Here is a 19,933-nt window from a genome sequence, read left to right as displayed (position 1 = left end):
ACATTATATGCTAGTCATTACATGATGAACATATATTCTCAGTCTACATGTACGTCGAAAACAATCTGATACTATCGCTACATTACTTTCATCTTACGCCTGCGTGTTTGGAGGTATGCATATTATTATGTTATAAAGGAAAATAACAATAATGTTTTTCCTCTTTTCCAACTATTGAAATGCTTGGACTTTTGAAGAACTAAAAATTGGTATATCTGATTGATTTCGCGATGTCTATTCCTTATTTACGTTTAAACCTTAGACTATCGATTTTTACACATAGATGCAAATCACGGAAGGTCTATATACAGTATTTGTGTCGCTCACTTTGTTGAAGTTTCTTGATCTTATATTTACTTAGAATTATGTTGTAAAATAAAGATCATTTCATTGAGGATACAGGATATCGAAAATCGAAACTGAGTTTTCTGTCTTGCCAAATTAAAAATCCGTTAAGAGTACTTTAAAATGGTGATGAATGTGAGACAAGCTCTTCGTCAGTACATGATTTTAAAAGTGCTTATTTTTAAAAGAGAGTTTGATAGAATTAAGTTCATTTACGACTTTATGGAACGGTTCTTACATTTAAGCATACAATCAAAGCAGAATACATTTAACAGAAAACAGAAAACAAAATGCATTTTACTTACCCTTCCATCAGCTGCCAAAAGAATAGAATCACTCTTAATATCCCTATGGATGACCCCTTGAGAATGAAGATATGCTAAAGCTTTAAGACACTGTTTGCAAACAGTTGCAATTTGCTCTTCGTCCATGCGAGCATGAGTAACGATATCTGTAAGAGCTCCTCCTTCCAAGAATTCCATCACGACCCATAGCTCATCGTTTACCAAAAAGCTATCATACATCTCAACAATATTCGGATGATGATAATCTCTCATTATCACCACCTGAAATAAAAAATAATCAACTGGTAATTTTACAAATACACTTCAATTTTTTTTTTTAGATATACAAAGCATACAATGATATATTATTATTTTAGCTGTAACATTTGCTTTCAGACTATTTACATTTGTTAAAACTCTTCAATATTACCGTACATATTGACTGTAATATTTTAATTGACTTCCATGGAACTTTCTACACAATACATTTATTCTAATTTTTTAACAACCGGTTTTGTATTTTATATATATATGCGTAAGAGAGAGAGAAGAGTAAAAGTAAGCAGATGGATAGGTAGGTAGATAGATACAACTCTCTTGGGAAACAAACCATACAAGGTGGTGTCATGAAATTAGGTAGCATTGCGAATATCTTGATAACGAATTACCCAAGATAGATGCTTGTCAAAAAATACTGACAAGACCTTAATCCAGCAATAGATCAACAAACAATTGAGGCGTGTTTATATATATATATATATATATATATATATATAATGTCAAGTCATTTCCGTTAACTTGAAACCATAACCTGTTGGATGGCAACACAATGAACCGATTTTTCTATATCAATTCTAATAAAAGTCTCAATAACTGAGTTACGCCACTTTGGCATCCAATGCCTCAATTGCTGATAATGGTATGTCTTTAAATATAAACAATTCTCACCACTACACTGAATGAGTGATTCCAGTTCTCATTCTTGATATCTGAGCATCTGAGATTAGGAAATAAACGCTTATACTTTGTTCTGAGATATCATATGTTTAGCCCTGTAAGAATTTCTAAAAGCAAAGATTTATTGTTAAACTAAAATTTACTGTTCCTGGGTATCACTGGGTAAAATTTACTGTTATGTCTGGGTGTAACAAACGGTTTTGCGAACTCGAAATATTTTAAAAACCGGTTCTAGCGAGCCGGCTGAATAGCACCACTAGTTATTACTATCTCAATTGAAATAACATTGTTTACTCTTTAATTTTTTAAAATGACGCTGTACTACTGAGCTACCGCCATTCCTCTCCCTTAACTATGAAAAACGAAATCTACAGTACATAAATGACAACTGATACATAATAAGATATTCCATATATTTTTTTGTTTACTTGTTTGTTTGTTTCTTTTACTATATTTATTTATTTTAGTTCTATGTCTCAAATTATGAACTATACATGAATATGAATATTTGATTTCAAATCATCTGTACTACTTAATATGACCAAAATAGTAACACAATATGTAAGATCTTCTAGTAGTAAGCGTTCTATTCAAGAATGGCTTCCTTTTCTAAATATATATATATATATATTTTTAATTTTCTTATTATTTACTAAACTCTGGTGCATGGGGTTCTTGGTTCGATCCCAGCTCGCACCAAGTGAGCTTTGTGGTGGACAAACACCGTGTGCGTGTATTTTCTCAGGGTTCTCCCATTTCCTCATTCCATCATTTCATTCATTTCTCATCATCACAGTCTCCTTTAGCCTAGCCGGCATAACGTGGGACGAAAAACTTTTCATTTTCATTTTTCTTATTATTTACTAACTACTAGCTGAATACCCATCCTTCTCACGGAAATAGGTTCATGGAAATATTAGGAATGTAGATTTGAATCTCTTCCTCCATTTACTTACGATGAATTTTGAAATCAAAATGGAACGGTACAGACCAAAAATTCATCTGAAGTAATACAACCGATATTGCTTTAGAAAAATTTAACCTTCCTTTTTTCTCTTAAGATAATTATTTCAATCAAATATAATGATAAAAATCCAGGTCAATCGAAGTTCTATGTGCAAAAATTCATTTTAAACTGTTTAACTCTTTTCTAACTTTGTAATCTTATGAATACAAAATAGGAAATTAAAATATTATAGGAACTTGCCATACTTCACCCCCCCCCCTTCCCCGGAGACGGAATATTCGAAAACGATGAGGCACGCATCAACTTACTTTTAATAAAATGATAAAATGTCTGTATACTGAGTTTCATTTGCCTAACTTTAGGGGCTCGTGGGACACATTTTTGGCACACATTTTGAAAAAATGAAATGAAATGAAATCTTTTAAGTTTTACGTCCCACGGTTATGCCGGTTAGGCTAAAGGAGACGGTGATGATGAGAGATGAGTGAAATAGTGGAATGAAGAAAGTGGGAGGAAACGGGATAACCCCGAGAAAACCCACGAGCACGGTGTTTGTCCACCACAAAGTTCACTTGGCGGGGACTGGGATCGAACCCGGGACCCCAAGCACCAGAGGTGAACGCTCTACCACTGAGCCACCGCGCCCCCAGGCACACATTTTGAACTCTTATCTCTTAGGATATGCATTTTAATGGAAGCGGCATGATCAAAACCCGGCTCCGAATGGTTCAGCCGATTTCTTTGGTGAGAGAAAACATGGAATTGAATGTGAATGTAGAAAAAAATCAGAATTCATTCGTCCGTCCCGACTCCACTAAAACTGTAATTTTCGAAAACGATGGGACAAGTTTCTAATTATTTTTAGTGAGTTTATACATCGGGTTTCATCTTCCTAACTTGAGTAACTCCTGAGATACTCTATTTTTGAAGTATTTTTATAATCTCTCTTCTTCCCCTTCAGAACACGCGTTTTAATCAAAATGACAAAACACAGTTTAAGGTAGGTACTAAGTACTTAAAAACTTCAGTTCTAGCGGTTAAGCCGTTATTCTATAATGATGTAACAGAAAACGTCATTTTCTTTCATCTATGTTTCAGTTACAGTAAAAAGGCTATGAAGCGTGTTACAATAATATGTAAAATTCTGAAGTAAATATTGTGGGTATCGAATGTTAAATGAATTCAAACTTTCTTTTTAAGTCTCCAGAACAATGATTAAATCAAATACACAGAGGAAATTTATGACTCATAACATTTAATCTGAAAAATTACACATATGGTTAATATTTGCAGATTCAAGATAATACCTTTCCATGGTACGGAATGGACTAAGATGCAACTTCACACTTATATTCGATTAGTGTCCCAGAATGGCAAGAAATAAGTATTTTCCTTCTGTTTTAAGCAACATAAATTGAAGAGTTCAATTCCAAAAGAGCCTAAGTCTAAAAAGTAAGTTTTCAGGAGACGATTTTGTGTGTGTGTGTGTGTGTTTCCATCACGCTATTTCTGTGAAATGAAAGTAATCTACAAAAAAGAAAACTGTAATTACCTACTTTTCGTAAGATAACGGTGAAATTATCTATAGCAAGAGTTTTATAAGTGTTTTTAGGCGCGAGACAGAAAATAACTTCAGAAAATACTGTTGACTAAGGACATTTTGGAAAATAACGCTGTTTTCTTTTCCCTACAATTAATTTGATTTATGGAGTTTTCGTATGGAACCCAGTTCAGTATACGGAGATACTAAAATGGAACTTAACAAAACCGGTACCTCAAAATTGACAAAAACTGACTTAGGCTCTTTTGGAATCCACCTCTTCAATTTTATTTATTTATTTATTTTTTTTATTTATTTATTTTATTTTTCAAATCATTCAATTTAAATGGCTTTGATTTTTCCAAATCATCTGATTTAAATCAATCAATCCTACTAGAGCCTGTATAATTCACCTATGCCCTCGGAAAATCTGTCAACTATACTTGATCCCACCCCTGCCGCCTTTTTGCGGAGGACGTCTTCCCTTTGTTTTGAGGGAGGAACTGAATGACCTCGGCTGTGTTGCCAATTTGTCATTCAGTCGTTTGGTCTTGACGAGTGAAGATCGTAGGCTACTTAGAATGGCTAACAAGACAGTGCATAACGAAGCCTGTAAAGTAATTTGGAATGTCATCGGTTTCTGTGACAGAGAAAAGGAAACCAATTCCTGGATACTACCTCGTGACCATGTTACGAAAAAAGCAGTGGAAATGCTTAAAAAATCTGAAAGATTTATTAAGAAGATACGAAGAAAGGCATGAGCACTCAACAGGGGGATAAATTATCAACACCAGGTTAATAATAATAATAATAATAATAAAGTTGATTATATGGATAAATGTATACTTCGTAGAATTTTATATAAATTTTACGTAAACAAAGAGGTTTCTACACTCCGCGAAATACTTTTATGTGTCAAAAAGAAATTAGGATTTAAGGGTTGTGTTGAAACGTTAAGAAAGATTCTTCTCGAAATGGGATTCAAATATAAAAGGTGTAAAGATAAGCGATATAAACTTATGAAAAGAGTTCATGTTGTAGCATGGCGAATACGTTTCCCCAGAAACATTAAAAAATACAGGAAACAAGGGAAAAATATTGTGTATGTAGATGAAACGTATATTCATCGAAATTGCAAAGTTACAAAATGTTGGTAAAGTGTAGACAAAGATGGTATTCTTGTAAACAGCAGTTCTGAACGCCGACTCATTATTGTTCATGCTGGGGGTATGGGGGTAGATTAGGATTTGTTCAAAATGTGCTACTTGTGTTCAAATCACAATCTAAAACAGGTGATTACCATGATGATGGCTACCATGGCTACCATAGTGAATGCTACAAATTTTGAAAATTGGTTGCAGGAAAAGTTAAAACTAGGGCTGGCGAATGAGTGTAATTGTGATGGAACGCATCTTATGTTCATCAGATAAACAAACCACCATCGACCAATACGAAGAAATTAGGTATTCGAAATTGGCTTCATTTAAATAATATTTTCTTCGATGAGAATACGATGAAAATAAAACTCATTGAAGTTCTCAGGAAAAATAAGCCAAATTCAACATACTATTCCCATCACATTTTAGAAAACGGCTACATTCCCATAAAATTGCCGCCATATCATTATGATTTTTCACCAACTGAAAAGATATGGGGAATTGTGAAGCAGAGAGTTGCGGCACAAAATGTTGAATTGTCTTTGCAAGATACATTGAAGTTGACAGAAGAAGCATTTCGTTCAGTTTCAGTTGAGGAATGGGTGACGTGTTGTGATTATGTTGAACGCTTAGAGAATATGTACCGGCAGCAAGATGGAATATCAAATGAAGAAGTCGAAAAACCTGTCATTAATTGTGGGGTTGACAGCGATGACGATGATGAAAATCTTTCCAGCGATGACGATTACGAAATTGAGATCAGCAGTGACGAAGACACGCATAGCTTATCAGGTGTCGAACCATTGATGTAAGAACTTCACTCTAGACTTTTTAATAGGCTCCTTTGAGAAACAAGCTGACAATTGCATTGGTTTGCCTTTTAAATATTTACAGGCATACTTCTGGAATTTGTTTGCTATGCGGAAATTCGTCGATCGCTCTACGAAGCTGAATTTCTTTCAGAATATTAAAATTAAATTTCCATTAAGGTATATAGTGTCCCTTTCAAAGGCTGTTCTGGAAATAATGTAAAATCCAAAGGAGGGTGGGGAAAAAAGATCCAATAGTACACGTATTGTAGGTAATTTTCGTCTCTACAACGTTAAATGTGTGTCTATGTTTGAATATTGTTATATATATATTCGATCGCATGCCATGAAAGTTCGTGTAGTATGACACACTAGCACAAATCCCGGGGGATGAGAGGGACATGTCCCCTCAATCTTGGAACTGGGGTCGGGGACTGTTTTTCCAATAATCCTATTTGAAATGCTTTTTTTTTTAGGGGGGGGGGGAGAAATGTGATGATTTGTGTCCGACTGCCACAAAGGAAAGCGAGATGAAATTGATGTCCCTTGATGTATAATATACAACATGTTCACCTCAGAAATCAGATTCATCTACCGTAATATGAGCCTCATCTTTCCCCTACCCCAGAATAAGCCTCAAATCTGCCCACCTTCCAATGTTGAAGACAACTCTGATCCTCCACAGCATTGTTTTTCAACTTCATAATTATTAATATCGCTCAAAAAATGTTGCGCCCAATGTTGAAGATAGATTTGCGCCCATAGTTACTTTTCTCTGAACTTTCTCCCTTTTTTCCTAAGTGCTTAGCGTTCTCGCATGCCGTGCGGAAAACAGGTCCGATTCTCGGTTGGAAACACACGGTTCGAATCCTACTTTAATTGTATACATAGAAAAAAGAAGTTTCGTCTTATATAACGACAAAGTTAACAAAATTAACTCAAAATAACTAAGTTCTTTGTTCTTAGAAAAGATCATTTGCAAATATTAGATAATTCTGTCTATAATATTTAATTTGGTTGAGTAATGGAGGTGATTTGTATTTCTTTTCATTTAAACTTTTTTTTTTTCCCAGAAATGTAATAATACTTGAGATAAGGTGTTTCAATGTGGCAACCCTGTCCGCCACAGCAACTTGTTCCTCCTTATTGGAGGTAGTAGGGAAAACACACATTGACAGCAGCGCCAGCAAGGGCACAGTTGGAATAGAAAGGCTCTCGGAATACACAGCCAAATACTGACACTTTTTTTTTCTGAAAATATTTTTACACATATTGAGATTTAAAATATGTCCTAGCTTGCCTCATGGTTCTGCCTCATTAAAATATAAGTTAGATTCATCAGATTATAATGTGCGCCTCCACTATTCAATAACGCTGGTTGTTAACCTGCACCGAGTTTGCACAATACGACGCAAATTTCCTTACTAACGTATTTCTTGCCGAAGCATTAGCTATAATACTGCCTGAATGAATCGATCATTCCCACGTTATAGCATTTCCTGACGAATTAGAAGCTACTGATTATATGATATTACTGTATAAAGCCCTGATGCCAATCCAATGGATTTCTGTGCATTTGGACAGTTAAAACAACGTCTACAACATACTTTCACCAACCTATGGAATACCTGGAGGGAAGAATGGGATAAATTCCTATTACTGTGCTTCAACGCAGTTTGTTGCAGTCGAAATGTCGATAGTCCATTATAGAGGTGGTTCAATAGAACAACTCGAGATGATGGCACGTTTTTCCATAGTATAAGTACATTTTGCAAATAGGTCGCATATAACCCGTCCAGCTAAGAATTTCGCATTGCATAAGTACTTCATATACTTATAACGATCATCTGATATTTTCATTATCACCATCTAAAAGAAAGTTCACATTCTCGATTGTTACAAATTACTTCCCGACAATAGTCAAACGTTTCAACAAAATTAAAATAACTATATTTTCCAGAACGCTTTTATCAGGTACCAATATGACGTCGCTTCGCAACCTTATGAGTTACTGATTTTTTTCTTTGGAATTTTTCACCCTCCTTGTCTAATGTAATATCAGCGAAACAGGTTTTTAAGCTGTCATAATCGTCAATAAAATAAAACATTTATTAAATGGTCAACAGAATAAGGTTTTACCTCATTGAAGAGTAATTCCCTTCGTTGTTGCTTTCTTAAATCCATTTTCTTCACTGCAACTTGTCTTCCTGTTGTCCTGTCAACTGCTATGCACACTGTTCCTGTAGATCCCTCTCCAATCTTTACGAACTGTTCCAAATTTTCTCGTGGATCTCCAGGACTCACTACCATTTGCAAGGCAGCGCGGAACTAGAAAGAAAACAATTTAATAATTTATTTTCTCATGCATGGTCGCAAATATTTTACCTCCCTAGCCGATTTTGTCATATTCATGCCTATTAGAATACCAGCAATGTATACACAACATTTACTGAAGAAGTTTTTAATGAGTATGTTGAGCCTTACCACTAATGTATCCTGTGGTGCAAAGGAAAATATAATTTCCTTTATGGTGCCCAGACTTAATGGGAAAGAGGATCTTGTGGTGATTTAGATATATATATACTCTGACCACTTCGCACGTGAAGGAAGTAGGGAAAAGAAAAGAAAAAAAAATCACTGACACGGAAAGGTCGGAAGATGGTTGCATTAGTGCTGACGGAGAATCGTAATCATGGCGGGTAAGAAAAGGAGGTAATACATTTGGTTCAGGAAAAAGAACAGACGGATGCGAGAGAGTGGTTCGTAATTTCTTGAACAGTTTCACTAGCAACAAGAAATAGTTGTTTCAACCAACATAAAGGATAATAATGTACCTGGAATTCTCCGTCAATGAAATATTATTATGTAATAAGATAGACTTCAAAATATTATCAAAAATGTGGAGGTTCTCCCTGATACGATATCTTCTCAGGTTATAATCTTGTATTGACTGAGAAGATATCAAACTGAAAAGTTGAGTGATACTGAAATTAAAAATATACTCATCTAAAAATTTGAAGGAAAGTATTCCAATTATAAGCTTTGCGTACATCAGGTATCAGAGAAATAGTTTGGAACTGTGACCAGAAAAGGACTCAATCATGGATTAATGCAGACATGCTAAAGGAAATTGGGAAAATGATGGAAGTACAACAGTACGAAAATGAAATGAATCTTTAACAGGGTTTGCCCAAGTGGGCCCAGCCCGAAAAAACCCACCGGGTTTTTTCGGGTTGGACCCACCTGAAAAAACCCATCTTAAAACCCACGTGGGTTTTTGACTTTTTTGTTAGTGTATTATTGGTACAACTAAGGTGATGACATTGAAAGTTATTTTTATTAGATTTTAAACTTTCTTTGGGCGAATTATATGCTTTCATGTTAAGATAGACAACAATATTCACCATAAGACCTTTATAAAGCTCTAAATGCACTGAATGAATGAATGAACGAATAAATAAATAAATAAATAAATAAAACCTCACCTTAGCTTGAGATAATTGTAGAACAAATTAACGTGTGGATTATGCTTATAGCCTATTTGAAGTAAAGTAAGCGATTGTATATTTGAGAAAATACTTTCCGCGAATAGTGTGTTTCCTGACTCGGCGCCGCCGTGGGACGTTATCCCTCATACGTTGACGGGTTGAAGGTCATAGACGCCGGTACTAACAGTAAATATGTAAATACATTACTAAAACTATTAGTATTATTTCTTACCTTTGATGGTAACAAAAGTACTCAGTAAAATTTGGTTTTCCAACAACAACAGTTAAGTTCAGTCATTTGTTGCTACCCTTCAAATAGGCATTCTGTAGAATAAACACCAGCAATAACGTAAAAATTCTTGTAAATTAAGAAGCTTAATGCTCGGAGTTCCCAAGACTACGTAACGCTTACTATTTCATGTGATGCATTCAAACTTCAGTATTAATGGAAGTTTCGATGTACAGTAAAGCAAGCTGCATTTTCAGGGAAAACCTGTCGTGAAAGAAGTGTTCGGGAAATTCCCGCAATTGAACCCACAAAGCATCGAAAGTGAAAACTTCAACAATAAAACTATTTATTTTACGCTGGAGGATATTTCATTTCATTTTAGACATTTTGAAACATTTACTTTATAAAATATAAATTATAGGATTATCTTTGTTAAATGTTTTAAATTAAGTTTCGGAAAAGAACGGTCTTGCAACAAGTGCTCGGGTAATTCCCGTATTGAATGCACAAAGCATCGAAAGTGAACTTCAACAATAAGGTCATTTATTTTACGTTGAAAAATATTTAAGACATTTTGATGAATTATGTTATAAAATAATATAGCTATTTGGTATTCATATTTGGTGAACGTCACTGAGGCTCCTGGGATGACTCGATCTACATTTGTTCGTTTGTCTGCCTTTACCACACAGTGTTCAACTTTCGGTCTTTTAAGTTTTCAGAATACAAACCAGAGACACTAAATTTTCTGTTCCAAGATTACAAAATGTCGCGTTTTTTTTTTTTTTTTTTTCAAAATAGCTGATATCCACTGGCGAAAATCCCGGGGGGGATGAAGGGGACATATCCCCTTCAATCTTGGAACTGTCCCCCTCAATAATCCGATTGGAAATGTGTCTTTTAGGAAGAAATGTGATGATTTGTGTCCAACTGCCACAAAGGAAAGTGAGATGAAATTGATACATCCCAGAATAAGCCTCAAATCTGACCGCCTCCTAATGTTGAAGAGAACTCTGCTCCCCTACCCATGTTGTCCCGGAGTCCCACACAGGGGACATAAAATATCACGATATTATTATTGCTTTACAACTAAAATCAGACTGGCAACATTGAAAACTGCAGGGAATGATCATATTTGAATCATCCCTTGTAAACTGTTTTCAATGTTTCCAGTCGGATTTTAAAGTTGTAAAGGAATAATAATGTCGTCATATTTTATGTCCCCTGTGGAGGACGCCGGGACCGACATGGGTAATCCTCCTCAGCATTGTCTTTCGCCTTTATAAATATTTTGTACATCGCATATATATACAAGACATTCTAAATTTGCTGTATAGATTTTTTCGGCGATCCAATATAAAATTTCAAAATGGCGGCAATTTTTTCAAAACAGCAGTGAATAGAAAGTTGTTGCAACTTGTGACAATGACACTCATGAAATATAAATCATATTTTAACATTTTTACCCCAAAGAGATTGAAATATTTCGAAAAAACCCAATTAAACCCGAAAAAACCCAATTAAACCCGAAAATACCCGAAAAAACCCACATGGGCCCAGGTGGGTTGGGCTTTTTCAAAAATACCCGGGTTTTTTCAAACCCTGATCTTTAACGTCCTCAGTTATACCCTTTACGCTAAAGGAGACGAGTAATTAACGAAAGTGAATGATTTAAAAAAAAAAAAAAAAAGTGAAATGAGAATGAGGGAGGAAACCAACGGACATGATATTGTCCACACAAAATAACTTGACCTGGGATTGAACCTGGGACCTCTCAAATCTGAGGTGAGCCACCGTGTCTCTTAGAAGAAAGGGAAGATGTGTAGGAAATCACATAATAATTATGAAGAAAAACTGACAGTCAAGAAGGATATTATACAACTATCTGCTAAGAGATAATGGAACTGAAAAGAATATAAAATATGAATGTACCGGGAGGTCAATTCAATGAAAACAGGTATTAAGATGGTAAGAATAACCGTGATAATGAGACAAATAATGAAAAGACGCTGACGGCAATGAAGTAGATAGATGGAAGAAGTAAAGTACGGATCATATTCATAGGGCAGATGTTAAGAATGAGAGGCAAGTGAAGAGTACAGAGAGTTTACGATATTGATAATTATATCTGAACCAAGATCTAGAGACAAAACAAAAAAACAAACAAACAAAAAGACAACGGAAATAGGTCACATACCAATTAAGTTAATTACAAATTTAGGAAAAGAAATATTTCGAATGTATTATGAAATGAATGAAATTGGAAAATGGCTGAAAGATTTCTTTATAGATGTGATTTACTTGGCAAAGAAATCTAACACAAAAAGAATATTACTAATACAAAACAAATAGTTTTCTATTACATGCGGCAAAAATTGTAGTTTGTATGTTCAATGTTCGAATCATGCCAGAAACTGAAGTGGAACAGCTTAAGGCGTCATTCGTTTACCAACGGTAGGAGATGAAAATTTTATAGAGAACGAAAAGAAGAATTACCATGCAATATTGTGGCATTTTAACCTTTTATCCCACAGTTTTTACGAGTAACCTTACATCCCTTCTTAAATCGAGCACACCGTTTATATACTTATGTCTTCTTTAGTGTTTGTTTCGTACTTGCACGCCTTACATAGTAAATGCAGTGAACACCTGTTCAAGTAAATTCGGTTTTGACATGAATGTATTTTTAAGCATGTATTTATCATTATTATTAATTTTTTAACAATTCTCAGGATTATCGTTTCCCCTGATTCGTCACAGTACTATATTGACATTGCCCAGCATATCACTGCAGAACCAATTTAAAAATTACCTGCTCATGCGTAAGCCTTTGCTGCTCGTGATGCTGTTTTGGAATGGTAGGGCCTGTTGGTTTCACATTCTGATTTTGATCTGGTGACAAGTGAGCTGGTGTTCGTGAAGGCTGCTGAGGATGCTCTGTTATCACAGGCTACAAAAGATATTAAATGTCAGAAATTAAAGAATATTTTAATGTTAGCAAACATTAATAAAAATTCTTGCGCAAATTTAACAATTTAAAAATTTTATATTTCAAAGATCACAAAATCTCTCGTCAAGTTTAAATCAAATATATTCATTAGTTCTTTCACAAGAAAGGTTACCTTAGGAAGCATTAGGAGATAGGTGGCTGCTTATTTAAAACTATTACTTAAAGTACGCAGAAATTAAGTTTTATCCGCATTTTTTTATAACCTGAAAAAAGTCCACATACTGGGTAAAATACAATGATTCAAACAATAAGTATATCTACAAGCAAAATACTCTAAATGTTCTTAATGTAAAATGATTATTGTTACATTGCATTTCTTGAATTTCATGGGGGTCGCGGTGGCTCAGTGGTAGAGCGTTCACCTCTGGTGCATGGGGGTCCCGGGTTCGATCCCAGCCCCCGCCAAGTGAACTTTGTAGTGGACAAACACCGTGTGCGTGGGTTTTCCCGGGGTACTCCCGTTTCCTCCCACTTTCTTCATTCCACCATTTCATTCATTATTCATCACCGTCTCCTTTAGCCTAACCGGCATAACCGTGCGACGTAAAGCTCAAAGATTTCATTTCATTTTTTGAATTTCATGGTAAAATGCTGCTGTAGATATTTACGCAGTATCCTCCAGTTATAACGTCACGCTTAATTGTTTGACCTATCGAAATCTAAATTTCATCAGTACATAAAATAAATAACTGCCAAATAGAAAATACAAGACCTGCAATTTAAAACAATTTAGGATATCCACAGGTTGATATAAATTATAAACCTACATATAAAATTTAGACATCAAACAAAATACTTCAACAAACCAGCAAAAGTTCAACTTATCTAACCACATTTTACACAAATATATATATATATATATTTTAAATGAATTTCACATTGCTATAAGTAGGCACTTATTACTGCAACATTTTCAAACAATTAGTGTTACGATAAATGTTAAATTAACCAAATAAATAATTTCCCATAATATATAAAAAAATGATTAAAATATTACAATAAAAGCAGAATTTAAGCATCTTAATGCACGACTTGATACTTCTGAAACAAAATGGTCCAAACGTTGTTATGCTTAAATTAATACTTAAAACACCAAGAATACGAACACTTACATGTAACACATTCCATTTCAAAATAACAATTATTTCTGATACAAAAGCACCTTTCTACAGTGCTATACATAAAAGAAAAGTTACCTTATGATTATGTTGAAATTGTGATTGTGGCACTGGATTATGAGATGTTTGTGGTGTAATTCGTTGTGGTTGATGGCCTACCATTGCCTGTACATTGGTATGCGGGCGAGGATTTTGATGATGAGACGGATGATTTGGAGGGAATGGAGTATATGGTCCCGGCGCCTCCATACTTGGTGGAGATACAGGAACGCGGGGAACCTGAAAACAAAACAATCAATGGTCAATGATCGCCACGGTAATTTAGTAGTTAAAATATACATACAAGTTCATGTCATAAAACGTACGTGTTTCAATTTGAGACCACCAAATGCAGAACTTCCGTCTTATCCACAGTAAGATTTATATATATAAACACTGAGTTTGGCGAGTATTAATTTTCACAGTCGTTTTCTTAACTATCTGGAAACAGGACTATGCATTAAAAAAAAAAAAAAAAAAAAAAATCAATTCTAGCATAGCAGTAGATAGAGAACCGAAAAATCTATTGAATCCCATGTTCAGGGCTCTTAATGGTCTGGTCTCTTGTAAATAGTTGATAAGTGACCAAAACCAAACGAAAAAGTGACCAAAATTTCATCGTGCCCCTTTTTTTCCTTTCTCAATTTCTCCATCATTTCTCTCTTTGTTTGTTGTTTTGTTTCATCTTTTCTTCTTTACTTCTTTTTGAGCTTCCTCCTGTCTTAGGTTTTATGCTTTATGCTTTATAGTTACGGTAAGCAGACTTAGCAGATGTAAGAAGTTTCTGAGTAAGTAGAACCAGTTCTGGCCTATTTCCGAATTTCTTCATCCCAGACATTATATTTAACTTAGCATTGAGAGTTCTCAAAGCCATGAAATATTCAAATTCATCACCTACTCTTAAGAAGAGCATGCAAGAAGCATAACACAAGACGAACATGATGAACCACACAAACGTTGAGAGGAGCGTTAACTATTACGAGAGAAAACTAAAAGACTATTATGATAGAAGAATACACACAGAAAGGGTCTCAACCACACCTTGAGAGCTTAAGCATACACCAACCATCCTCTGTGCTTTAGAAAGGATAAAAGCGGAAGTGAGAATACAGCTGACTGTTTCACACGTGGCAGCAACTACTGAAGCTTTCAGAAGAGTAATGAGTAACAAGTTTCTGCCTTTCTCCATTTATTTTTATATTTTTCTTAGAAAACTGCCAATGCAAAACATAAATCACACGAAAAAAACAAACTTCGTCACTTTACCTCCCACAAAAAGTAACTTTTAGTGACCAACTTGAAAAAAAGTAACTTCTAGTTAAAAAAGTGACTCGCTATGAGCCCTGCATGTTCATCTCAACTTTTCAGTTGCGGGTAAGGCGAGCTTTGCATTTGACTGACTCATTTAATGCCTTCAGCATGTACGTATCACTTTTTATGTATATTCACGCATGCGGGTACTGCATCAAACCTCACTTTCTCATACCAGGAAAAAGTTTGCATACTACTAAAACTGCTAACATATTTAAAGAAAATATTTCTGTATATGAACTAATATGTGAAAAGGGTATAGCATTTGTGAAATGTTAACACCATGAAGATACATGTAAAAATCTAATTACTACGGAATTATAAAAAACTCTGTGTACTGAAATCCCAGAACAAAATAAAGATAAAAAGTAGTTTTAATATCACTTCATCTATTAGTATATCCAGTATTTAAAAATTAAACAAAATTGTGCTTAGATATAATTTTCAAAATAAATAAATAAAATAAAATAAAATAATAAAATAAAATAAAAGCAGAAATTCTGTGAAAAATATAAAACGAACTCGACTCTTAAAACCCTTATAATAGACAATGGCAAATACACAAGATCAGTTCCTGATCAAAAACAAGTCTGATTTTGGGAACAAGTTTAAAAATGTACCATTAATTTTTCATTACCTCTTATACTGTTTGCAATATAACAAAGGCATTATTTTTTTTAAGTGGTAACATTATTTTCATGTGGAAAACCAGAACCTTCTTCCCCCCACACACTGCTTATCAGTGTTTTAGCACACTTAAACAATACCAGTAACTTTTACAGAAACGTATATTTTCAATATTTACAATAGAATATTAACATTAAGCTATTAAACAAAGTATATTTACCTGCGTTATGACATTTCCATTTGACATATGATTTTGATGATATGGTGGCGGACCTCGATAGTCTGTAACTTCAGGTGGATGAGCCGGCCTCATCCCTGAAGAAGACCGCGTAAGAGGCTCGTGATTCCACTCAGGAGGGTAACCATCTGGATGGTTAGGCTTTACCTACAATGAAACGAAAAAAAGTTAAAAATCTAATGGGCAGTACATCCTGTACACCTTTTGGCAAGCGAATTTATTACTCAATTATGCTGAGTTTATTATTTTTTACTACACTTCAATGACTGGTTACAGACTTAATTTGAAATATTTAGGAAATGCACTTAATTCACTACTCTGGTGTTGAATTTCAACAGATATGTAAGAAAGAAACTATGTTTCTCAGATCCTTCACTTGCAAATACCAGTAACTTAACCCAAGTCAACAAAAATCGTAGATCTAAGTCTGTAAGAAAATAACTGAGTCAGTGCTCAAAATTACAGAAATATTGAAAAATATTTTAATTGTCAATGTAATGATGTACACCACAACAGTAAATTGAGCTAGGAATTATTTCTTAGTGCAGCCAGATGTTTTGTTGTTTGTTGTTCTCTCTTCACAGTTGCTTTTAATTTCTCACAAAAGGTGTTGCTGAAGTCAGTGTGCAAATGGCTGCAACTGGTTAACTACCTATGACCAGACTACACGAGGAAATTGTGTGGAAAAACTATGAACTGGAATGTACTGTTATTAAATAGTATTCCACTGGTTTCTGCGCTGTACTATGAACTATTGTGGAATTTTACATTACTGAAGTGCAGTAACCATGACCGATATGATGGATAAAATACTAAGCGATATGTCACCAAGCCAACAACAGGAGATGCTTACCTTGAAATCAAGTGGCTTTTCACAACGGCAACGCAACAAATACGTTGTGCGGAAAATAAACGTATCAGTATTTAGAGATCTATGTCCTACTACAAGAAAAAAATGGTCACATTACTGATGATGATATTGGTGTCTATGTTTCAACGTTGAAAAGAGAGAGAATTTCTAAAAGGCCACAGAAAAAGCAACGTCCCACAGAAAATCATATCAAAGCAAGGTGACAGTTTCGTATAGTAACATATCTGACGCATGGTATGTTGCCAATGAAAACACATAATACTTTCTGAGACAAGAAATTTATGGTGACTGAGAATGACAGCGTTGTTCTGCTGTGATAAAGATGAGGAACTGAAGAGTGATTGCATTTTACCAACCCACAAAATTCAGTGCAAGTCTTATTCTTATTAATACATGGTTCTGAGATGAGAGTTAACAGATTGTGGTTGTCACCGAACTTCCCTGCCATAACTCGTATTCAGAATTTATGGCACTTCATGCCACATCGGCTCTAGGGAAAGACCTTAAATTCAGGATACAGCTCACTGCAGTCATTGTGCAGTCCATATGTACCACGAATTGGATGTGGACGCGTGCCAGTCACTTGTGTACAGCATGTCAGAGAGGTTGGCTGTACTGAAGCTGGCTAATGGATGGTATATGAGGTCTTGAATGACATTTGTGAGGTGCTATACTTTGCTTGATATTCACTAAGTCATTTATCTATTCAGCGTTTGTACAGATATATTGACTTCTGCTACTAATAATCGTTATGTTTTGCCATGTGTGAATAGTGTCACTTCATTCCATATCAACATGTAAAGATATTTTATGATAATGCAAAACACGTCACAAAGTTAATAAGTTATTAGCTCAGTTAACAGATATACCGACTATGGTCTCGGACTAATGTAGTGGAAAATATGAATAGTATTATTTGTTGCGTCATACAATTTGGTTTGCACTCTATTAACATGACAGAACAACATTATTACTGAGAAATATTTATACCTAAACAAGCTGCAACGACGGATATAAAGTTTAAGGATGAGTATTACAAGTAATCGTTAAATTAACACAGGTAACTCCTTGGTTCTGGGTATGTATTACAAGATACAACGTACAAAAACGAAAAAATTAACGAACTTGAAATAAGCTACCTTCTTAGGTACTAGCAATTATGTATAAAAAATGTTAAAGGTTCAAAACTACGCAGGTTTTAATTTCGATGATGATCAACGGTGCAAGAAAACTAAAGCAGTAAGGGATGTTAACCATCAGACACAAGAAAAAGTATTCTTTAGTGTAGAACCAGCAGGAAATAAAATTTCTCTAACTTGTGTACCACTAAATTCCGCCTAAATTCAACGAATTACATAAAGCTGAAAAGTAGTATCATGAATAAAATTCCGTCTCTCTATCTGCTGAAAAGTTGCTGGTTTCACTAGGATTTTGAACAGCCAGTAAGCAGGTTATTGACGATTTCTAAATAAGTAAAATTTATAGATGATCTAACCAATTCAAGAATCGGTCTGAATCATACAATTGCTGATGCTTGAAATCAGACAAGGTAAACATGTTCTTATTTTGAATAAAAATTAGATAATTCCCACTATTTGGTAGTCAACAGGAATCTGTTACCTGATGTTATGAGAAAAGTTCATGCTTTACTTGAGGAATGGTGTCTTACTGTTGAAACTGTCGCAAAAATTTTACACACCTCCTGGATGAAGGGTGGTTGTACTTGGACGACGCCAATAAGGCAGGAGCAATTTTCTACTGAACTAAGGATAGTGGGACTACCTCACAGTGGGGCCGTCAATGCAAGAACTATCCACGCAGTTTCATGGTGGTTGCCGGCTACTGCAGCCAGGGTGTACTTTCTCTTATATGGATGCCATCCAATGTGAAGATCAATGCTGCCTGCTTCAGGAAGCATATTATAGACTTCCTCTATGCGACTACATCCCTCAACTATACGGCCAAGAGTTTGGGTAAGGGTTCCAGCCACACTGCCCGGTCTTCACTAGTCTACTACGCACAGAAAAAGGCCAAGTTGGGTATCACGTTGATGCCAATCTTGTGTGTTTCTGTCGAGTCCCCGGACGCATCGCCTATGGATTTGGAATCTTTAAAAACAGGACCTAGCACGAACCCATCCATGTACCACTGAAGGCCTTTGGAAAGTCTCCAACGTGATCTAGCAAACTGTTCTCTCCACGTCCTCCGATAAAGTCTCTTTCAGAGTAAACTCCAGTGCTGAGCCATCGTACGAGCCCATGGGTGTTACACTGAGCACAACTGGTGGTGGAGTAAGGGCATTTGCTAACCAGGTATGTACTTTCATTTTACGTTAACTCTAATATTTGAATAAGCCTTTTTTTTGAAGTACAAAATAGAAGAATTATTACAGACACTTCTTCACGAACTACAAAATCAGGAAAGGACAACTTCTTTCTGTTATTCGACAGACAATCAATTCATTTCTAAATTATATAGGAGACCGACTCGCATAAGATTAAAACCAAGTTAGGGCTAAATTTCTTTTCACTGGTGAAATGAATCAAAATTCTAGTTTACGTCCTAGGATTGTGCATCGAGACTAAGGGAGACAGTACTGATAATAATGAATAAAATGGAGGAATGAAGGTGGGAAGAAATGATAGAACTCCGATGAAAACCACACATGTTATGTTTATCCACTACAAAGCTCACACGGCATGAGCTTGGATCGATGAATCACTGCGGCACTACCGTACTGATTGGTGTTAACAAACGAAGACATTAGGAAACAATTAAGAAAATATTCTCAATATGAATGACAGTAATAGATATTCTGCATATGTTTAGGAAACCAGCATCTAACAAGTACAGCTAATCTTACAACAAGATTCCAGTCAAGTCTAACAACCAATAAATTTCTTTTCCGTTATGGTCAAAATTGTAATTTTAACTTCAGTAAGA

At 35.1% G+C, this 19,933-nt stretch overlaps 1 protein-coding gene across 2 annotated transcripts in view; it reads right to left on the bottom strand.

The window, feature by feature from the left end:
* The window catches only part of mbt (serine/threonine-protein kinase PAK mbt), a 51,494-nt gene that overhangs the window by 17,333 nt on the left and 14,228 nt on the right, over positions 1-19,933 (bottom strand). For both annotated transcript variants that reach the window (XM_081771622.1, XM_081771621.1), the window contains 5 exons: positions 16,102-16,266; positions 13,983-14,183; positions 12,589-12,726; positions 8,199-8,387; positions 651-911 (listed from right to left, as the gene is read on the bottom strand). In XM_081771622.1, the coding sequence (XP_081627748.1) occupies positions 651-911; positions 8,199-8,387; positions 12,589-12,726; positions 13,983-14,183; positions 16,102-16,266 (954 nt within the window). The remainder of the gene's footprint in view (positions 1-650; positions 912-8,198; positions 8,388-12,588; positions 12,727-13,982; positions 14,184-16,101; positions 16,267-19,933) is intronic.

Source organism: Thermobia domestica, chromosome 9 (assembly GCF_964235325.1).
Source record: "Thermobia domestica chromosome 9, izTheDome1.hap1.1, whole genome shotgun sequence".
Lineage (NCBI taxonomy): Eukaryota > Metazoa > Arthropoda > Insecta > Zygentoma > Lepismatidae > Thermobia > Thermobia domestica.
The sequence above is the reverse complement of the archived record's forward strand: the minus strand, read 5'-3'. Positions and strand labels throughout refer to the sequence as shown.